The sequence below is a fragment of the Leishmania infantum genome, chromosome 19 (genome assembly GCF_000002875.2).
Source record: "Leishmania infantum JPCM5 genome chromosome 19".
Classification (NCBI taxonomy): Eukaryota; Euglenozoa; class Kinetoplastea; order Trypanosomatida; family Trypanosomatidae; genus Leishmania; species Leishmania infantum.
In genome coordinates, this window is record NC_009403.2 from 635,174 (window position 1) to 656,742 (window position 21,569).

Genomic DNA, 21,569 nt, shown 5'->3' on the forward strand with positions numbered 1-21,569 from the left:
TCTCACCTTTCACCACAGTTATCGAGAGCGCTCTCAGCATCATACACATAGACTGATAGACATTGCATCAGTTTTTTTTTTCTTCTTCGTGAAGTGCGTTTCATTTCTAGCTTTGCCGCGCACCCCGACGCTATGGATCCGAATAGATGTGCCCCGGCGAGTACTGTAACAGATGAGCAGCCGCTTACTCTGCTGTGGGGGACGTGGGAGATGTGGTGCGACATGCCGCAGCGACAGCAAGGCCAGGGCACAGAAAATACCAACTGGCTGGAGCAAGTGAAGAGTATTGGCTTGTTCGACAGTGCCGAGGGCTTCTGGGGAATTTTCAACTGCACCATCCTGCCATCGCAGCTTCCACCGAACGGCTCCTATTACCTTTTCCGAAAACACATTGCCCCAATGTGGGAGCACGAGGCAAACCGCAGAGGCGGAAAGTGGGTGATTCCCTTTACCGGCAAGTCGTCGCGGAGTGAGGGCGATTTGCAGCCGGTCGATGAGGCCTGGCAGACACTGTGCCTCTCTGCGATTGGGGAGCTCTTTCCCGGTGACGAGGAGGAGGTCTGCGGCGTCACTGTGAGTCGCGGGAGGCAGCGCACCTTGCCCTCTGGCCATGCGACGTCTGTGCTAAGTGAGTGGAAGCTTTGCCTGTGGACTCGCAGTGCCGACAACAGGGGATCTCAAATGCGCATTGCAGAGTACATTCGCAAGCAACTGCACTTACAGTCCCTGTCGAAGGAAACCAGCAGGGATGGAAAAAGCGGCGAAAATGACACACTGATGGAGATGCCGCGGTCTCCAGACCGTTCTCCAGTTGCCAAGACGCGAGAGGCGTCTAGTATTCCGTCAGCAATGACCTATGTGGCGCACCGGGACTTGATGGAGGCAAAGCAGGAGTTTGTAAAGGGCGGCAGCAGCGTTGCTCAAGCGTTCAGGCCCAAGTACACTCTTGCAATCGATGTGAGGGGTGAAGCTGTGTGATACTACACCTCGACCCGTCAACCTCAGTGTGTGTCGCTTGTCAGGTATTCCTTTATCCGCGAGTTTTGTGTCTTTTTGAGCCCCTAGCGTCACGCGTACAAGCGCACTGCAACTTGCTAGATGATTGGTACACGTCCTCGCCTCATTTGGCCAATCGAGTAGGAAGAGGCTTGCCGCCCTTTCTCATTTGCTCACCATATCTTTAGACATCAGAGTATTCGGTTGCTACCTTGTGTTCCGGAGCACTCAAACACGAAAACCTTCAGAGAAGGCAGAAAAGTGCCCTCACACGCGTGTTCCCTCTACTCTCTCGCCCGGGAGCGTGGGTTCACTTGCGAATGTGTTACAACCGCGCCGCCCTCCATGATCATAATACTCATTGGCAAAGAATGTGCCCTCATTTGTATCACGCCATCGGCTCTTTCCTACGCTCGGTGGCATTTTCTCCGTAACATAGTGAACTCTCTGACGTACAAGAATGATGCGGTACACACACATGGCCTGCCTTGAAAACGCTGACCCTTCTTCTCTGGCGTCTTGCCTGCCTCTCTACACACGGCTCACTCTTTCCTCTCCCTCTTCTCCCTGTCCGCACCTCTGTTTTTTTCGGCCTCCTGTCACACGTCTGCTCCGACGGCTCAGTCGATATCGGAAACTCCTTCTCCCTTCAACTTTGTTTGAGGTAGAACACAGAGGCCAAGAGGGACCTTGCATTTTGACCTCGGTGTTTTTTTTTTCGTTTCCCTCTTTCATCTCTTCTCCTCAGATTCATATTGGGAAGATGTTTGGTCGTCGCGTTGCCAGCTGCTGCTGCATTCCCGCTAACATGTACGCCCGGCTGCACATCAGCTCCCCTCAGCAGGCGAGTCGGATGCTACCGCCATTAGTCCCTATCACCACCTCCATCTGCCGAAGCGTGAGCGGTGGAACCGGGGCATTTGCATCCTTGGTCGCTGGAAGCGAAGCTGTGCCGGCAGACTTGACGTCCGCAGGGAACCTGCTTTCCCTTCTCGGTGTGACGCCGCAAGTACTACTCGGCGCAATCAACGCCAATACTCTTCTGCTGCGCATAATCTCCGATACAATGTGCACTTATAGTGTTATATTACTACACACCATCGGATGATGTGGCGGCGATTCATCCTCGCCGTCACTCCGCATAGACACAGGCAGGGTACTGCGGTCGAGGGGAGGGAAGCAAGGCCCCCGCTGAGGATGAAACGATCGTCGAATGTGCAACGCACTTGGCCTCTCTTTTCTCCGCCGATCCACCGCTCGCCTGCGCGCTTACCACAGGAGTTTGTGGAGAGGTCTCACTCTCCTTCGACAGGTTGTTCACATCTTTCCTTACCTTTTTTTTTTTGTTCTCTCCGTGCGTGCGTGTGCCACAGCCTGCGCATGACAGACAAACGACGTCCGAGGTGCAAACCTGTGTTTTTCTAGCACCCTTTCCGCGGTGCACTCTGTCGTCCTCTCCTTTTTTTCGGAGACGAGAGGCGCCTCTCGCAGTGCTGCAGCTGGCTGGTGGAGGGCCCATCAAGCCATCGTTGCGTGGGGGGCTTTCATGGAAGCAAGTCGTACACATCTCTTCTGTCCCCTCACCCACATGTGCGCTCACTGGATCACGGCACTCTAAGCTGTGCTTCCTTGTCCTTTGATCAGTAGAAATGCACCGATAGCTGGCCCCCTTCTTTTTGTGAGTGCCGTGTGCCGATTTGGATTGTGCCTGTGAGGATGTGTCCTTCCGTGTGCTCGTGTGACTTTTCTGTTCTCTCCTTCTCGCAGAGGGGCGGATGACGTTTTTTTTTTGCTTTATCCGTCGTTGCTTGTGTGGTTTCTGGTACACGGTAGCTGTTCATCTTGTCGTCACTTGTTTCATTTTTTTTTTCAGCAGGTACAACTGGTTGTAAGCGTAAGCGAAAGCAACGAAACACAAACACAAAGGAGAGGGACCAGCAGCAAGAAGCATATCCCTAAAGCAGCGGCGATGCAGGTGCCGTTTGTACCGCAGGGATGCTTGAGTGGCGATGTGCCTGTGCGTGTGGCGTGTTGCATCTGCACGACGTAGCAGAGTGTATGATATGCTTCTATACCTGACTGCGCGGGCAAATATCTGCTTAATAAATGAGTGGGAGCAGTTCATGCATGCTTGAACTCTGATTTCTCACCTCTTCTTACACTCTGTCTTCAGAGTTTTCCAGTTTCGGCCGCATCCTGCTCTTCTTCACAGTCACGAGCAGGGGTCCAGGGGCTTTTGAATTCGACACCCGTACGAAATCGAGCAGCCGATCACCTTCATTGTTTATCCCGCTGACTGGCTTCGCCGACTTCCAAATTTTCTTCTCTCTTTTCGCGCCTGTAATAGGAACGCAAAAGGAAAGTAATCCCTCTTCTCGCCTTTGGCAGTTTCTGCTTCATCGAATATGTCCACAGAGCAGGCTCGCACTTTGCTCTACCTGGCGCTGAACGCTTTCAGCAGCATCGGCATCGTGTATACGAACAAAGTCATCTTTACGCGGCACGGCTTCAGCTATGGCACCCTCCTCACGGTGATTCACTTCTTCATCACGACCCTCGGGCTGTTCATTTGCCGCATGATGGGTGTCTTCGAGCCGAAACGCATACCCGTACTCAAGATCCTACCCCTCTGCGTGGGCTTCTGCGGTTTTGTAGCGCTGAACAACGTGTCGCTGGTCTACAACACCATTGGCTTTTATCAGCTTATCAAAGTGCTGACGACGCCCATGCTGGTTGTCATTCAGACCTTATTCTATCAAAAGACGTTTTCCGCGAAAGTGAAGCTCTCCTTGACGGTCACTTGCATCGGCGTGGGTCTCTCCACGGTGAACGATACCTCGGCCAACTTGGCGGGTACGGTGGTAGCCCTCTCGGCACTTCTTATTACGTGTATGTATCAAATTTGGGTGGGGACGAAGCAGAGTGAGTTTCACTGCGACAGCTTTCAGCTTCTCTATAATCAGGCACCCATTTCGTGCGCCATGCTGATGCCGATGGCCTACTTCGCCGACGATCTTGCAAACAAGTACTACACGCCATGCTGGCCCACTATCATAGTGATCATCTTCTCGGGCCTCCTGGCGTTTTTTGTGAACATCTCCATTTTCTTGGTGATAGGCAAGACCTCCCCTGTGACGTACAACGTGCTGGGCCACTTCAAGCTATGCGTCATTCTCTCTCTCGGGTTTCTGTGGTTCGGCGACCAGATGAATGCACGTATCTTCCTCGGCATTGTAATTACTCTATTCGGAGTGTTCTGGTACACACATCTAAAGATGCAAGAAGGGGAGAAAGAGGAGGATGCCAAGATCCTGGCCAAGCACGAGGAAGAGCACGTCAGTGTCGGTGAAGGGGATGAAAAGTACGTGTAGTAATACATCGTTTTTTTTGTTCCTTTCCATTGCATGCTTCTCCCTGATAACGGGGAGGGGGCATCCCAGTGCGTGGTATCTCAGGGCCCAGTGCATTCACATTATTCCACAGGGGGGGTGGCCGAGCAGCCCCCTCCCGCTATCCCCTTTCCTGCCAGCTGCAGAGCCGCTTCTGCTGGTGACAGGGCCATCCCCCCTACGACGTAGGGGGGGGGGTCAGAGCGATGCATCGCTGTTGATGTCGGCGGTCGAGGCCCTGGATGGCGTTGCATCGGAGCCACCTGCGACAGCGAACGCGTCTGTGCCATCCGCCTGATGGGCGAAGTGTCGGCGTGACTCGAGCGCATATCAGACGGTCCTCGCTGCCTACTGGTGTGGGGAGCGTGAGCCACCCCGAGGGTCGCACGAGGTGGTGACCGGCACCATGGGCATGGCTGTGAGGCGACCTGCGAGGAGGCTGGGGGGGGAGGAGCTCGAGGCAGGGGCCGAGCTCAGATGACTGGGTCGGCGCATTGCTGTAGCGCGCGCCTGCGGCTTCTTCGCACCACGTGGGTGGGGCCTGCGACTGGCCGGTGTAGAGGGGAGTGCTGCTCGTGCTTCTTGCCAGTTAAGGGAGATGTTGCCGAAAAGAATCTGCCGAACTCGTCCGCATCTCTCTTCTCGAAGTCGTGAGCTCGCTCGCCCGTCAAAGCCGTTTTGTGCGTGCAAGTCTGGGCACGTGGCCTTGTGCGTGCTGCTCGGCAGTGATAGCGATGACTTTCTCAGGGATGGGGACGGAGAGGACGAACGGAAGAAACGTGGCAGTTGGAGGCCACAAGAGCCGTTCGTGTCTTTCTTTTCGGCTCGTTTTCTCTTCTGCTTTATGCACCGCACCGTAGAAAGAGTGCCGACTCCTCAAACATGTGCGCGGCAGTACCTAACGGATCCTGCGAGTTGGCAGGAGTAAGCAAAGCAGAATGAGTTTCTTTCGCGAGCGCTTGTACGTCCCCTTCACTTCGGTGGACACCCTCTCCTCCCCCTCCCCCCTTTTCCGTCTTCGCTTTCCTGCGCGCCGAAACGAAAGAAAAGGGCAAAACCTTTTTTCTTTTCTAGGAAAAGTGCGTGCTTCCCGCCAGTGCTACCACGATGTATCTCTCTCTTTATAACTTTTTTCCCACGGACAACAGACGTGTGCGACACGGTAAGGGCAGGTTCCTCTTTTGTTCTTTTGTTTTGTCGTCGTCCTTTGTGAAGAACTTGTCGCGCTGCATCAAAAGGACACCTGCGGGTATCGCACGCATACCACGGGGATACAACTCCTGTACTCATTGAGACACGTTTTCGCCTCCACATGGTCCCCTGCGCACCTCTTGTTTGCCGCTAATATTCACAGCTCTGACGCAAGTTTGCCTTTCCTTCTTTTTGTAAGCGCACTATTCTTTTCATCATTCACAAAGAAGGGAGCTGCGCGAAGTTCCCTTACTCGCTGGTGGCGGATAGTGCGGCATTCAGGCAGGCACCCGGTCAGAAGCCGCCGCGATGCTCTACTGCCACCATGCACTCGTAGGCACCGCGGCAACAGGCTGCGGCCGCCTTGCTTGCAGCTGTCGCACGGAGTGTGAGGGAGTGGAGCTGGGGCTCGACCTGCTGCGGACACAGCACCAGCGCCGAAGACACAGGCAATCGAGCGTGGCTGCGGCTGCGCACTCGCTCTCCCTCCTCACGACGCTCCGCACCGGCCTGACAGCGGTGGAGGATGGCACATCGCGACGCATTGGCGGGGGGGGCACAGGTGCCGGCGCTGCTGGCCTGTCGCGTTCGCCCCTCACTCCAGCCCGTCTCTGGCCCTTGGGAGCTGGTGCACAACGACGTGGCGGGCACGCTTGCAAAGCCAGCCATGCCAGGGGCGCCGACGCCGACTGCATGGATTGCGGACCCGGCCACCGGTCTCACACGCCAGGCCGACAGCCCCCGCTACGGCACTACACGATGCGACACGCGCTCCTTGCCGGCGTCTGTCCCGCACCGAAGCGCAGGCAGGCGGTGCAGCAGGCGGCACCGCCACCCCTCCCCTGCCTGTGTTCGCTGTGAGGGCGGCATACCAGGCGCTGTGCCCGGTATGCTACGCGAGATTCGCGGGTTGCTCGAAGCCCGAAGCGTAGCGCGCTTCGCGCTGTGGTCTTGCGCGCAGTGATGCGGCTACGCGCACATCTGCCTCGCGCTGCATGCGCTTCCCCTGTCGCGTGTCTATGGCTGCCCCCCCCCCCCCTCCCCCCTGTGTGCCCCTTCACAACGGCAAGCCGTGAGCTCGCTGTGCGCAGACACACGCTTACGCGCGGGTTCAGGAGAGGGTGGAATGCCCCCGCCGCCACAGACGCACAGCAGCGAGCCGCACGGACAGCAACGCCGTCCGGAAACAGGCCCCAGGGCCCGAAAATGCGAGCGCTGTGTGCACCTGCGGTCAAGCACAGCACGCATAGACGGTGTATGACATCCAAGAAGGCATGCAGAGGTCAGAGGAGCACGAGTGATGGACGGGAAAGGCGCGAAGAGACGCACACCGGTCAGCGCCACAGTGCATGTGCGCGGCATATGCCGCATCTCCTACATCCGGCCGGGTGGGCTGATGCGGCACGGACGCCGGCAGCATGACGGGGGACACCCCGAGTTGCACCACCGACCCCACCAGGCCCCCATGCGGAGAGTCTCCACACCACGTTACGGCGCGCAGCGGCCTGAGGCGAGTCAGGGCGATGCACGGCACACAGGCCGGGTGCAGGGCCTCAGGGGGCCCTGGCCTGACTCTGGCCAACTTGCGGCTGGAGCTCATCCGGCATGCACCTGCAGTGCCCCTCCCCCTACCACCCGCACCACAGACGCCGCCGCCTCCGCCCTCGAGCAGGGCCGTGGACGCGGGCCGCTTCGGATCGATGGACGCCGTCCAGCCAAGCGCGTTCGCGCCGATCGCGCAGCGCGCATGCGTAGAAGGGACGAGGAAGGACGAGGGGAGCCCGCCAGACGCGTGCCCCCGACTCGACGGCAGAGCGGCTCGTCCTCGCGGACAGGAGCCTCGCCGTGGTGCAGCAGAGGCGGGTCAAGTGGTGTTGTTGTGTGCGTATGCGTTTGCTGGCTTGCTTCTGGTAGAATGGACACGCTGACAAAGGGCATAAGAGATCGGGGAGGAATAAAATTTTGTTTTCTGCTGAAGGCGGACTTCTTTTTCAGGTGACCGACGGCGGGCACAAGTACCTCAGGCAGCCGATGCAGGGTGTGCTTGGAGGACGGCAGGAGAAGGATGTCGTTGGACCAACCAAAGAACCGCATTCTTTGTGCTGCTTCCTTTTCGTGTGTTTGTGCTGCTTGTTGGCCCCTGTGCTCTTGCGTGGACGGGGTGTGCTTTTGGGTACGGTTGGGGCCGAATAGGGGAGAGTGAGGCAGCGGTTATGAAGGCGAGATCAGGCGGGATGCAAGGGCTCAATGAGGGGAGTGTGTGCGTGGGCTGTTTTGCTTCTCGGTTTCATTGTTTTGTGCTCAAGTCCGACGCGACGCGGCTTCTTTCTCTGAGACCGTTGAAAGCGGAGGAATAACGCTTCACTCATTCGCAAAAGGCGCCAAGGCTCTTGCCCCACCTTTTTCTCTGCATTTGTGCGACCGATGGTCTCAACAAGAACGACATGGCTTGTGACGGCTTTCGATAGATTGGTGAAGTACTCCATGTTCTTGACGGCGAACGACAACACGTGTGTTTGTGTCGCTTGTGTCGCCTGCGGTTTTTCCTCTGGTAGAGCTGCCGCCTTGTTTTTCTCTCCTCACCATGGATACGAAACGAAGTGCTTCGTTGTTTTCTGTAAAGTCCTTTCACCGTTTTGTGTGGCTGTCTGCTTGTTGTTTGCTCGCGAGCACGCTTGATGCTTTTCGTGCACCGTCTCGCTCACGTGAGGCCGCCAAGGAAAGTACTGCGCGTTGCAGCGTGCTCATGAGCGCTACGTGTAGGTACGTATACATATCTGCCGAGACTACGATCAGTGCTTCGCAGTTCCCCTTCTCGCTCGGGTGCTGCATTCGTGGCACGGAGGCAGCGAACGGGAAACGAAGACTTTATAAAGGTTTTGCTTGGCGAACTCGAAGGCGTGCACGCTTGAGCAGCGCATGCCTAGGCGATAGCATTCTCTTGGAGTTGTTGCAGTACCTCTGGCGAAGAGGCACCGCAGGGCGACCACGTGCCGTTAGTCTTATCTTGACCCTCTGCCGCTACAATGGTCGCTTGTGTCTGATTGCGATCGCTCCCTCCACGCTTTCGCCTCTTTCCTGCTTCTCTTCCCTTCTCTGTCCATTTAGCTCGACAGCGCATCGGGTTCAGTGCTGTCCCCGAAGCTGGCGACGTTGAGAGAGTGCATGTGTGCGAAAAGCGTGAGACACTCTTCTGGCAACTGGCTCATCTTGTCGCCGTTGTGAGTGTGCCCTGTGAGTGCCGCCTGTGCGAGTGTTTTTGCGCGCGAGTGGGTGCAAGCGCCAAGTCTCTTACGCTTCTCTGCTTTCGGAAAACTAACTCTTCGACCTTTTTGATCACACAGTTCATAACACCGCTCCAACAGCGGGGGCGTCCACCCTTGTCGCGGCAACGCAGTGCAGAGAATGCCAGCAACGGGCGCCACACCTGTTTTCTTCTTTTTTTCGTTTTGCTGTCAAAACCCCACCTCACGTCTTCAGCCATGACGGTGCGTCGAGCAACGGGCGCCCTCTCGCGACGCGGCGTATTCTCTGCAGCGCACGCAGCCGCCTTCATCGGCCCTTCGCTTTTTCTTGCATCTTTTCTTCTGCAAACGCGTCGGCTGCTTCACATGCCGCCCGGCGGCTTCGAGGAGGCGCTGCCGGACTCGTTTGGCAGACAAAGCGGAAAGGGAGAGCTGAGCAGTGTGAATCTGCTCACCAGGCGACAGAGTGCACGACGCATAACGAAGAATCGGCGAAAACTACGGCTGCCGCCGCCGTCCTCGCCTCCGCCGACGCTCGCCAAGGTGAAAGGTGAGTTGCTGCACCTCATACAGCAGACGCGGGAGGCACGCGAGGACGCGCTGTCGAGGCCCGCAGAGGCGGTGAACATGAGCGCGGCAGAGTCGTTCTCGTCTCCGTCCGCAAGCCGCATCCTGCCGGTCGACGTTGCGGATAGTATTTGCCAAGATGAGGAGGGGGAGGGCAGGTCAACGTCTTGCTCATCGCACATCACCCGCTTTGTTTACGAGGCCAGCAACTCCGCACCAGCAATGAGTGCGGCGAGCTCATCATCTCCGGCTTCGTCGCTCACAGTGAAGTCACCACCAGAAGAGGCTTGGACGTCGGACGAGGATGCTATGGAGCGGCTCTATGCTGTCAAGCCGACAAGCACCATCTTCGGGAGCGATCTTGACCGACTCGAGCGAGACATGATGCGGGATTACCATCAGAGAGGAGCCAGGCTTCCACCGCGTGACCGGGTGTACGCCGAGTTTGGTGGCAGCCAACGCGGCCGGCGGATGCAATGGGAGCCGTCGTCGTCCTTTGACCGTCTTGCCGCCTCCGATTTCCGTTTTCATGCGCGTAGTGAAACAGCTGTTGGGGACGACACTAACCGCAACTTGGCTGCTTACCATCTTTACGCTGAGGCATACCAGACGCAGCAGGAGGAGAGCCGGCGGTCTCAACGCGGCAGGGCCACGAAGGGCAAGGGCGTCAACCTTTGCCGCGTCGACCAGGGCGCTAGTGTCGGCGCCGAGACTGACCTTCCTGCCTCGGAGAATCCCCACTTCCCCACCGGAGGCCCCAGTGACACGAATCACTTGAGGGCCTCGTCATCTGAACACGTCGGTGAGTCTGATGAGGGGCTCCTTAGCGGTGTCCGGAGCGCGCCAAAGGAGGTCGTGGTGAACGCGCGGACAGACTACAAAGCACGGCTATCAATCGTGTCAAGTCCACCCTGCGAAGGCGAGGATGCGAATCGCATTGTCTATGACGCTTATAACCAGAGGCCGACCGACAACACACTTCTCGAGGTGCGCGGCGCGGATTACTGGGGCCACTACGAGAACAGACGTCGCGTGGAAGAGCGTAGTGCATATCGGCAGGAGGCAGTTGCGAGAGAGGTGCTGCAGGAAGGGGCTGTGGACACGAGCGAGGTGGAGTACAGCACGAACAAGGTCCGCAAGGAGACGCTTCTGTACTTTCAGGCGCACCCCATCAACGAGATGATTCAGGAACCGTTTGTCCGTATTCGCCAGCTCGTGCCTCCTGGTGGTGGCGCTAGTGTTTCCTTCAACCCCAACGAGCCGCCGCCGACCCCGGCGGAGAGCGAGAATGGCGGACGAAGGGTCATTGAGTCGGTCAACATGGACGCCGACATACCCGTTCAGGAGGCACGACGGATGGCACAGGAGCTGGGCCTGGATTTGGTTCGCATCGGTGCCATCTACTCGCAGAAGACGGATCGCCGTATCATTGCACTGTGCATGATTGGCGACCACCGCGAGCACATGCGTGAGATGATAAAGTTCAAAATACAGAAGCTTGGCGTACAGCCTCCACCGACGAAGGAGTGCATTGAGGTGCCCTTCAAGGGCGGCACTCACCCACACGCGATACGCTTCAAGTGTGTGGGTGTGGCCAAGCATCTTCTCCATCGCCATGCGATTCGGATCAACCTGACCAAGTTCGGCACCCCGCGTGAGGGGTTTCCGGTCTTTCAGAGCATTCTGGACGAGCTGAAGCGGCAGTGCATGCGGCTAAAGGCGTACCATACCGCTGGTCAAATCCAGTCGAACTACGACGAGATTTTTTGCTACCTGTATCCCTCCACGGGACGATCTCCAAAGACGACTGTGACGCACCCCACACCGCAGCAGGTTCTGGAGGCGCGCGATGAACGCATTCTCGAGAATGAGAAGGAGATATACTTTGACGATCTGCAGGATAAGGCCACGCGGAAGCAGCGACTGCAGTACATGCTGAAACTTGAGAACGGCACGGCGTGGGCGGAGAAGGATGAGGGCATGTCTCTGCAGCGGCAGCGCGCCATCAAGGTGATGCTTGGGTACCTGCCGAAGGGGAACAGAGAGTTGTACGCGGCCCGCGGTGATGTGAACGTTCCCGCCCCGTTCCGTGCTAGCCACCCGACGTCGGTGCACAAGTGGTCGTACCCGTCCGAGTCCAACTTGGAGCAGGCAAGTCGCGGTGCGGCCGCACTGGGCAAGCGTGCTGCCATGCCCATCAGCGAGATGCACGACGCTGGAGAGATGCCGGAGAACCCGACGCAGCTCGATCGCTTTTACTACACGGCGCAGGGACCCGCCCTCGAGATGGGCGAGTTCAAGGAGGCGCTGGGGCTCAAGGACAACCGGGCGCGGCGTCCGCCTATGGGGGCGGGGTTTTCCACTCTGGGTGTTGGGTCTGCGGACGAGACTGTGCAGAATGGCTTTGCGACTAAGTAGACGAGACCACCTCCCTGCCTACCACCGCTAACGGCCTTCTATGCGACGTGGTCTGTGAGGAGTCGGAAATGCCCTACGACGATAACAGGAATAGTTTTTAATTTTTTTTTATCGGCCGCCGTGGGTCACGCCTACGCCGCTGACGCGGGTGACGTGGCTTGTGTGGTGTGTCTTTCCCCCGCTACCCAGGCAGCAGTTGCTTAGCACGTGACGCTTTCTTCTTTGTATTTCACTTCACAGACAACATCCCTTCCTGTGTTCGGTGCTCCTCTTTTCATTGAGCTTACCAACTGCTATGGGAAGGGGGGAGATAGAGGCGGTGCGTGTTTGTGGAACTGCGCATGCTCATGAGTGATCACAGATTTCGAAGTGCCGTCACGTCGATTAACAAACACATCAGCGCGCGACAGTGCCAGCGCTCCTCATGGTGGTCTCCTGCGATGGTGAACGATGAAGGGGAAGTAGGGTCTATATCTCATGCGATGAAGATGACATGCACAGAGTTGGTGTGTGTGGGGAGGAACAGCAACTGCGGAGGCACCACCTTTAGAGAGACGACGGGAGCTCGTCACGTTGGCGCGAGACACGCATCGTCTGTGGTTTCTCTCCTCTCCATTCGAAGGATCTCTCTGTCAGTGCGCAACGCGACACTTTTTTCACCCCCTTCCCTTCCTTTGACGTCTACCCTTCTTTGTGCTCACCCGACCTGACCGACTTGAATAGACAAGCAAGCGAACACACGTACAAGCTCCACGCACTTCAACAGCTACACACGCACGCACACGTGCTCCATCACAGCGTAAGAAGTAACAAGACACCCTATTTCAGCTCTCTCCGTGTCGCACCGTGGAAAGGCGAGGGGAAGGCGCGGAGGGTATCCTTGAGCGTTCATATTGTTGGTGCCTTCTATTTGTGTCCCTTTCGGCTCTTCTCTATTCTATTCACAGCTCCACAACACGACGGTGATTAGACTCCCCCCGTCGTGTTTTTGTTTTCATAATTTTGCGCTTTTTGCACTTCGCACATAGCGTCGAAGAATCAGGAGAAATTATCACAAACAAGCGAGCGTTATTGCACAATGTCGGATCGACCAATCAGCAGCTCCGCCAGCGCCGTGAGTGAGGCCAGCCAGCCGCCGATGGAGGTGGCATATCCTCTGAATGAGGAGGTGGAGGTGCCCGGGACGGATGGCGGCCTGTACAAGACAGTGCTGGTGGAGGGTGCGGGCTCGCAACCCGTGAAGGGGGCCAAGGTAACGGTCCACTATGTCGGCACGCTGCTGGACGGCACAAAGTTTGACAGCAGCCGCGACAGGGGTGACTGCTTTGAGTTCACCCTGGGCCGTGGCCAGGTCATCAAGGGCTGGGACAAGGGTGTGTCGACGATGCGGATTGGCGAGAAAGCGCTGTTGAGGTGTTCGCCGGAGTACGCTTACGGCGTCGCTGGCAGCCCCCCCACCATTCCTGCCAACGCCACGCTTCTCTTTGAGGTGGAGCTGTTCCATTGGACGCGCGAGGTCGACATCTCCGCTGCGAAGGACAAGTCCCTCATGATGAGCGTCTTGAAAGATGGCGTCGACTACGAGAATCCAGACTTTGAGTCGTCCGTGACGATGGACCTTCTCATTTACGTGGGCGAATTCGATCCGGAGAACAAGGACAAGTACACACCGGTGAAGACGATGCCCGACTGGAAGGCCGTCGTCGGCGTCACGTCGCTGCCTCCGCACCTAGAGGCGTTTCTGTACAAGATGCGCAAGCGGGAATCGGCGGCGTGCCGGGTGCGCAGCGACCTGATCTGCGACGCCGTGCCGGAGTTCGCCATCCCGTCCAGCGCCGAGCGAGGCCACTGCGATGTCACATACGTGGTCGAGATCAGCGAGCTGAGCCGTGTCAAGACGTATGATTTCATCGGAGAAGCCAAGGTTGCTGAGGGGGAGAAGCGCAAGAACAGTGGAAACGACGCGTTCAAAGCCGGCAAGCTGGACCTGGCGGAGCGCTTCTACCGTCGCGCGATGGAGTTCATCGGGCAAGACTACGGCTTCGATGACACCGTTAAGCCGGAATGCCATCGTGTACGCATCGGCGTGATGGGAAACCTCGCGCAGGTGCTGCTGATGCGCAACAAGTACGCCGAGTCCGCTGACTTCTCACGGAAGGTGCTAAGCCTCGACTCCAGCAACACGAAGGCGCTCTTTCGCCTGGCGAAGGCGCTGGACGGACTGCAGGACTGGGACGACGCTTTGAAGTGTGTCACTGACATCCTCGCCATCGACCCTGGGAATGCCGACGCGGCCAGCTTGAAGGTGCGACTCATGCAGGAGCAGAGGGCCTTCGACCAAAAGCAGAAGTCCATGTTCAAGAAGATGTTCGCCTAGAGGGCTGCTCAAGCGTGGCCGCGGAGAACACACACACGCACACGGACTCTCCGCTTCTCCTTCGCTCGCCCGTCTCGGCTGCACCTTCCCTGCAGCGTCATACGGTGACTTCCCTCTTCTTTCTCTTACATTTTTTCTTTTGAAGTATTTTCTGTTGTCTCTCCTCCTCCGTCCTCATCCCTCTGCGTCTCGCTGGCGTGCTTATGGCCCAGTCGCACGAGCGGAGCGAAGACTCTTTTTTTCAGCGTGTCCATTCTACCAGAAGCAAGCCAGCAAACGCATACGCACACAACAACACCACTTGACCCGCCTCTGCTGCACCACGGCGAGGCTCCTGTCCGCGAGGACGAGCCGCTCTGCCGTCGAGTCGGGGGCACGCGTCTGGCGGGCTCCCCTCGTCCTTCCTCGTCCCTTCTACGCATGCGCGCTGCGCGATCGGCGCGAACGCGCTTGGCTGGACGGCGTCCATCGATCCGAAGCGGCCCGCGTCCACGGCCCTGCTCGAGGGCGGAGGCGGCGGCGTCTGTGGTGCGGGTGGTAGGGGGAGGGGCACTGCAGGTGCATGCCGGATGAGCTCCAGCCGCAAGTTGGCCAGAGTCAGGCCAGGGCCCCCTGAGGCCCTGCACCCGGCCTGTGTGCCGTGCATCGCCCTGACTCGCCTCAGGCCGCTGCGCGCCGTAACGTGGTGTGGAGACTCTCCGCATGGGGGCCTGGTGGGGTCGGTGGTGCAACTCGGGGTGTCCCCCGTCATGCTGCCGGCGTCCGTGCCGCATCAGCCCACCCGGCCGGATGTAGGAGATGCGGCATATGCCGCGCACATGCACTGTGGCGCTGGCCGGTGTGCGTCTCTTCGCGCCTTTCCCGTCCATCACTCGTGCTCCTCTGACCTCTGCATGCCTTCTTGGATGTCATACACCGTCTATGCGTGCTGTGCTTGACCGCAGGTGCACACAGCGCTCGCATTTTCGGGCCCTGGGGCCTGTTTCCGGACGGCGTTGCTGTCCGTGCGGCTCGCTGCTGTGCGTCTGTGGCGGCGGGGGCATTCCACCCTCTCCTGAACCCGCGCGTAAGCGTGTGTCTGCGCACAGCGAGCTCACGGCTTGCCGTTGTGAAGGGGCACACAGGGGGGAGGGGGGGGCAGCCATAGACACGCGACAGGGGAAGCGCATGCAGCGCGAGGCAGATGTGCGCGTAGCCGCATCACTGCGCGCAAGACCACAGCGCGAAGCGCGCTACCTTCGGGCTTCGAGCAACCCGCGAATCTCGCGTAGCATACCGGGCACAGCGCCTGGTATGTCCGCCCTTCCAGCGAACACAGGCAGGGGAGGGGTGGTGGTCCCCCTTGTTGCACCGCCTGCCTGCGCTTCGGTGCGGGACAGACGCCGGCAAGGAGCGCGTGTCGCATCGTGTAGTGCCGTAGCGGGGGCTGTCGGCCTGGCGTGTGAGACCGGTGGCCGGGTCCGCAATCCATGCAGTCGGCGTCGGCGCCCCTGGCATGGCTGGCTTTGCAAGCGTGCCCGCCACGTCGTTGTGCACCAGCTCCCAAGGGCCAGAGACGGGCTGGAGTGAGGGGCGAACGCGACAGGCCAGCAGCGCCGGCACCTGTGCCCCCCCCGCCAATGCGTCGCGATGTGCCATCCTCCACCGCTGTCAGGCCGGTGCGGAGCGTCTTGAGGAGGGAGAGCGAGTGCGCAGCCGCAGCCTGTTGCCGCGGTGCCTACGAGTGCATGGTGGCAGTAGAGCATCGCGGCGGCTTCTGACCGGGTGCCTGCCTGCATGCCCGTATGAGAGCTGCCGAGGCATTGTGGCGGCACCGTGATCCGGCCTGCACACCTGCCGCGCCAAATGCGCGAGGTGGTCTGCTCGCGTGAGGGCGGAGAGGTGTGCAGTTGACTTCGGTGTCGCGCGCCGAAGAGTGTGCAGCACCTCGTTCTGGGGGCACTCAGCTCCACGAAGTGCTCCCGTGTCCAGTGCTCCGCCCTCCAGCGGGCGGATCGTAGTGTGGTTCGCGTGACATCTTTCGCTGTGGAGAATGTGAGGAGTGCGAGGTCATCAGCGAAGAAGGCGCGGCGTAGTCCGGGGGTCTTGATGCGCTGCGCACTCAGCCGGTCCACCACCATGATGGAGAGAGAAGGGCCTCGGGCCGATCCCTGTGGGACCCCGCACGGAAGCCGGGCCATCTTGGCTTTCCTCGTGCGGAAGCAAGCACAAACACGACGGCAGGCCGACAAAGTCATGATCCGGCGAGTGTGGTGCGGGTCTGCGTTGGACCTCCTCAGCACCGTGATCTAACGAGCCAGGAGTGCGAGCGTGGAGCCGTGAGGAGGGAAGCCCGGCTGCTGTGGCTGGGGGCCTCTCCTCCAGACGGCTGCGCAGATTGCTGGTCAGCGTTACAGGGTGGTAAGACGCGGGGCCATCATCGGGCTTGTGCGGCCTCAGGAGGTGCTCGCTGTGCCCCTCTTTTCCAGGTAGCAAGGACGCGGCCGGTGGCGACGCTCTCACTGCAGATGTTCAGCAGTGCCCTCTTGCCTTGCATCCGGAGGGCCTTGACGCTCTCAGAGTGGGTTCCGTCGAGGCCCCCGGCCGAGCGGCAGTGGCGTTCGCGGAGCGTCATGTGGAGCCGACCCACCGCGAATGGCTGGAAGGGTGTGGAGCTGGGTCTCAGTGGGACGCGGGGTGGGGCTGCCGGGTGCCGCACCGACTTCGGCTTTTGCATCGCCAATTCGTTGGCCTGCTCTCTCGCGCTGTGGTGGCGGTAGCCTTGCATCATCGCTGGGGGTGCCGGGCCATATCCCCCCTCAAAGTGGAGAGTGGACCGGACCGCGCACGGGTCACTTGGCGCCGTGGTGGCGGCGCCCCGGTCCTTGATGAAGCAGCCGAGCCCCGGGGTGGCGTCCGGTGACGCTTCCGTGGCCCCGTCTGCGCTGCGCCGTGCCGGGGTGTCGTTATCGCCTGCACAGGCCAGGCATCCGCCCTTAAGCCGGTCGTGCGGGGGTGGCCCCTGCCCGGTCGGATCGTCCTTTCGCGTCCCACGCCGGGTAGTGCGAGCTGGCGCCCACTCGAATCATGCGAGAGCTGAGCGCGACGTTGCTTGGCACCTGATGGAGAGAACTTCCCGAGTCACCAGGTCGCTCTTAGGGGTGCAGCCGGAGGTGAGGTGTGTATCCGTCTAGTAGGGCCACCGCGGCAAAGCCAGAGCGCCCCTGCTGAAACATCGTTCTTTGGAGCGGGAGGGGGAGGGCGCACACCTGTGCGCATGCCCTGTTGTGCGAGCACGGAGACGCGACAGCCGCGCTTCTTTCCTCCTGCTGCACCGGCACGCTGATAACCCACGAGGCCGAATGCCGTGGTGGCATGCCCTCCTCTCGCAGAATGCAGACTTGCATCGAGGATTCGCCAAGGAGCCAGGCCCTACCAACACCGTTCGGCGCCGTTTAGTCCAGCGCAAGGCCACGGCAGCACACAGCGCAGGCTCGGCCCGGGATCACGCTCAACACCACCGCAACGCAGCCAAAGCCGAGATAAAACGGGAGGCGGACGCGTACGCGTGCTGAACCTTCGACACGATTCGCAGTGAGCTTCTCCGAACTGCTTGATGGTCGCACGTCTCTGCAGCACCGCGCTGACCCATACCTGTCCACGGACACCAAGAGCCCGCTATTCATACCCGAGGGCAGGCTGCAGCTCTCGGTGTCCCCACGAAGAGTGGGTGCACTGCGTCCTTATTCCACGCTGAGGTGACCGGCATCATGAGGAAAGAGAGGAGTTTTATGCACAGAATAGTAAGTGCAGAGAGGCTCATGTGCGCTTGGAGCTCCAACTTGCAGAGGTGGACACCGAAGCCCGAGCCTTCTCTTTTCGAGGCCTTGCTCGCTGTTAGCTGGAGGAGGTTGGGGACCTCAGCAATGGCGTTGGAGAGTTGCCCTCCGCCCTCATCCCCTCTCTCGCTTCAGTCGCTTGTTCTCGGGGCCATGCCGAGAGACACGCGGGAACGTCGTGTTTGGAATGTGATCAAGATGGTGTATGTGATGTCTTTTTTATTACTTGTACGTTTCGTGGCGCAGTCAAGGAAAGGGGTAGCGCCCTTTTCTTGATGGCGCACAATGACTGCAGCTGTTCACCACCTACTCGCTATTCCCTGCTGTCTTGCCGGCCCCCGCCTCCACACTCATACATTGCACGCACGGAGGTGAGTCGACTTCACCACTTCGCCACCTCCCCTCCCACTCGCACCGCCGTCTCCCTTGTGTGCCCTTACAGGAGGCGTGCGACGCGTCCGCGGTCGACCTTCTTTTGTTTCTTTGCGCACGCAAGCAGAAAGACGCTTTCGCCCACGCTCACATCGCACTCGTCATGGCAGAGGCGTTCTTGAGTCAGCGGCCGCACCCGGCGAACCAGACGAGGGACGCGGGGTCTTCTGTAATGCAGATGCGCGTTTCGTGGACGTGCAACGGCCTGGATATCCACGTCCCACCTCTGCGGTATATTTGGCGTGGCGTGCACCGTTCCATCGTGGACAACATCGACAAAGTTTCCGCAATGGTGTACCCCATCCCCTTCTCGTGCGTGGTCGCCTGCGCTGCCGGGTCGTGCGTGTGTGTGTGGTATGTACCGCAGACGTCCTGGGTGCACACCAACCCAGCCAGCACGTGGCTGCGCTACTTCGACTCCATTGTGACACCGCTCTCGCGGTACCTCCCCCCGTCCTTTCAGGCACCCGTGCTCTGCGCAAAGGCGTGGGCCGTCACGCTCGCCGCGGCGACGGTGCTGCACCGCTTCGCCTTGCGCAGGCTGCTGCAGTACAAGGGATGGATGCTGGAGAGAAACCCCCAAAAGCCGTCGTGGCGCACGCGCGTGTGGTCGCTGGTCATGCGCGCCTTTTTCACTCGCCCGTCCATCCCAAAGACAAGAGTGTACGGGAGCTGCCTTCCCAGCGTACCGCTGCCCTCGCTGCAGCAGACGGTGAGCAGCTACCTCTCCAGCATGCGTTCCCTTTACCATCAAAAGGACAGCGACGTAAACGAGTGGCTGGAGCTGCGCCGGTCCGCTGAGTCCTTCCTGCTCAACGAAGGTCCATCACTGCAGATGTACCTGCGACTGCAGAATGTGATGGGCCACAGCTACGTCCCTGAGTTGTGGACCCGAAACGTCTTCCTTGCCGCGCGCGACTCGCTGTGTCTGCACTCGAACTTTTACACCGTTCCTTTTGCGACGCACCTGCCCACCCCTCTCCCCGAGGCGCGCGCAGCGGTGCTTATTTACCTAATGACGCGGCTCAAGGGTCACATTGAGCGCCGTACATTGTGCCCCAACTTCATTGGACCTCGTGATTGTGTGCCCCTGTCCATGGACCAGTACTCGATGGCGTTTAACACAACTCGCATTCCCGGACGTGAGGTAGACGTCCTCGAGCATCGTGGAGAGCGGGAGAACAGCTACCTCGTCATTCTACACCGTGGCCGCATTTATCAAATGCCAGTCATTGACCCACAGACGGGGCGCCAGCTCACCCCGCATCAGCTGGAGGTGGTGCTGCACCAGCTGCTCTTGGAGGTGGAGGAGGAGGTGAGCACCGGCCGCGACGAGTCTGAGGAGGACGACGCGGAGGACACGCTGGAGACGCTCGGGAAGAAGCGCTCATACCGCGTAGTGGAGGCGCTGCTGCCTGCCCTGACCACCGCATCCCGTGCGCAGTGGGCCGACGTGCGTACTAGCTATCTGCTTCACGACTCCAACAACAACGGCCCCTTGCGCATAATCGAGAAGGCGTTATTCGTGGTCAGCTTCGATGAGCGATGTGGGATGGCAGTGCCTTCAAAGGCGAGCTCGGCCGTGGACGAGGTGAAGCGCCTCTCCATGGACTGCGCTCACTATCTCTGCGGCAACGGCTCCAACCTGTGGTGTGACAAGAGCTTCAATCTCGTCGTCCGCTCTGACGGGCATGTTGGCCTGCACGTGGAGCACTCGTGGAGCGACATGTCCACGTTTCTCGGGTTCTTCGAGCACGTGTCTGCGCAGGAGGAGTCTGCCGATCTCTGGTACGACACGGAAAGCGGACACGCAAAGAAGCTGCCCGAGGACAAGCGTCGTGCCAAGCCGTTCCGTGCCCCCAACATCGACAACCCGCTGTGCCCGAAGCGGCTGCGCTTCACCATCCACAAAAAGCTGGCTGCTGCTATTCGCCGGGCGCACACAGAGTTCCTCCTCAACACCAGCTCGCAGGTGGACCTCCACGTCGTGCGGTACAGCGAGTACGGCCGTGAAGTCCCCAAGAGCATGGGATGCAGTCCCGACGCGTGGGTCCAAATGGCTATTCAGCTCGCCCATTACATTGATCAGGGAGGGCACTTCAGCCTCGTGTACGAGTCTGTGCCGCAGCGCATGTTTGCGAAGGGTAGGACGGAGGCGGTGCGCAGTGTTACTGACGTGAGTAGCACCTTCGTGAAGGCGATGGCCTCCACTGGAGGTGAGGATGAGGCTATGTCTGCAGAGGAGAAGCGAGCACTGTTGATCGACGCCTGCGCCAATCACCAGCGCGCCGTGCAGGAGGCTGTGGCGGGAGGTGGGGTGGACAGGCATCTCTTCGCGCTGTTCATGGCGAGCGCTAGCCAGGAGACACCTTCCGACTTCCTTACCGCCGCCCTTCGCAAGACGAAGTGGAAAGTGAGCAGCGCTCAGGCCCATCAACGCAACCTGCTCGATCGACTCCACCCCGCAGGTGGCGGCAGCTGTTATCACGAGACGCCTGGGTTTGGCTTTGGCCCTGTATCCCCCGATGGCTACGGTATCTCCTACTGTTTCTGTGCCAACGAGGTGCTCTACGTCACTATCACATCCTACAAGAACTGCGACGCCACGTCGTCGCGCACCCTCGGCAACCACATGACGAGGGCTCTCGACATGCTGGGCGCGCTCAGCGCGTCTGGTCGCGACGACTCAGCACCGCGCTGAGAAAGGGAGAGTGAGTGCTGCAGCAGCTCGCGGCGACGTCCGACTTTCGAGGCTTCATTTCTCGTGTCGATAAGTACGTATGCGGTGTGCGGCCGATAGGGAGGCAGGGAGGTGGCGTGGCACGCCTTGTCTTCTCCTCTTGCTTCATGCTCTGTTTGGTGTCCGTCGTCCTTGGCCTGGTGCCCTACATTCGCCCCGTTAGTGTTCTTTGCCTCGTTGTCTTCGTTAGGCGAACAGCAATGGGACATCTGAGAAAACGAATGTGATCGATGCAGCGCTTGTCTTCGAGGCGCAGACGGGATGTGTGTCTGTCTGTATGTGGAGGGGAACGGCGAGTGAGAGGCACAACCATACGGAGATTGAGAGAACTCTCTGTCTTTCTCGTGTGCCCACTCCGTGGGGCTGTGCCCTCACCTCTTCTTGACACTGCACACT

The 21,569-nt window shown here is 59.4% G+C and overlaps 6 protein-coding genes across 6 annotated transcripts; all 6 read left to right on the forward strand.

Moving 5' to 3' along the window:
• Positions 1-132: 132 nt before the first annotated feature.
• LINJ_19_1520 (eukaryotic translation initiation factor-like protein) lies at positions 133-978 on the forward strand (the record flags this gene model as incomplete). Its single annotated transcript, XM_001465082.1, has 1 exon — positions 133-978. One exon carries the CDS (start codon positions 133-135, stop codon positions 976-978), a length of 846 nt encoding a protein of 281 aa, XP_001465119.1.
• Positions 979-1,759: 781 nt separating this feature from the next.
• On the forward strand, positions 1,760-2,104 carry LINJ_19_1530 (conserved hypothetical protein; the record flags this gene model as incomplete). Its single annotated transcript, XM_001465083.1, has 1 exon — positions 1,760-2,104. The coding sequence occupies one exon, from the start codon at positions 1,760-1,762 to the stop codon at positions 2,102-2,104; it is 345 nt and encodes a 114-aa protein (XP_001465120.1).
• Positions 2,105-3,401: 1,297 nt separating this feature from the next.
• Positions 3,402-4,367, forward strand: LINJ_19_1540 (conserved hypothetical protein; the record flags this gene model as incomplete). The annotated part of the gene is made up of 1 exon (XM_001465084.1): positions 3,402-4,367. The coding sequence occupies one exon, from the start codon at positions 3,402-3,404 to the stop codon at positions 4,365-4,367; it is 966 nt and encodes a 321-aa protein (XP_001465121.1).
• Positions 4,368-9,448: 5,081 nt separating this feature from the next.
• Positions 9,449-11,806, forward strand: LINJ_19_1550 (conserved hypothetical protein; the record flags this gene model as incomplete). The annotated part of the gene is made up of 1 exon (XM_001465086.1): positions 9,449-11,806. One exon carries the CDS (start codon positions 9,449-9,451, stop codon positions 11,804-11,806), a length of 2,358 nt encoding a protein of 785 aa, XP_001465123.1.
• Positions 11,807-12,884: 1,078 nt separating this feature from the next.
• On the forward strand, positions 12,885-14,183 carry LINJ_19_1560 (peptidylprolyl isomerase-like protein; the record flags this gene model as incomplete). The annotated part of the gene is made up of 1 exon (XM_001465085.1): positions 12,885-14,183. The coding sequence occupies one exon, from the start codon at positions 12,885-12,887 to the stop codon at positions 14,181-14,183; it is 1,299 nt and encodes a 432-aa protein (XP_001465122.1).
• Positions 14,184-18,536: 4,353 nt separating this feature from the next.
• On the forward strand, positions 18,537-21,134 carry LINJ_19_1570 (choline/Carnitine o-acyltransferase-like protein; the record flags this gene model as incomplete). The annotated part of the gene is made up of 1 exon (XM_001465087.1): positions 18,537-21,134. One exon carries the CDS (start codon positions 18,537-18,539, stop codon positions 21,132-21,134), a length of 2,598 nt encoding a protein of 865 aa, XP_001465124.1.
• Between the last annotated feature and the right edge of the window lie 435 nt (positions 21,135-21,569).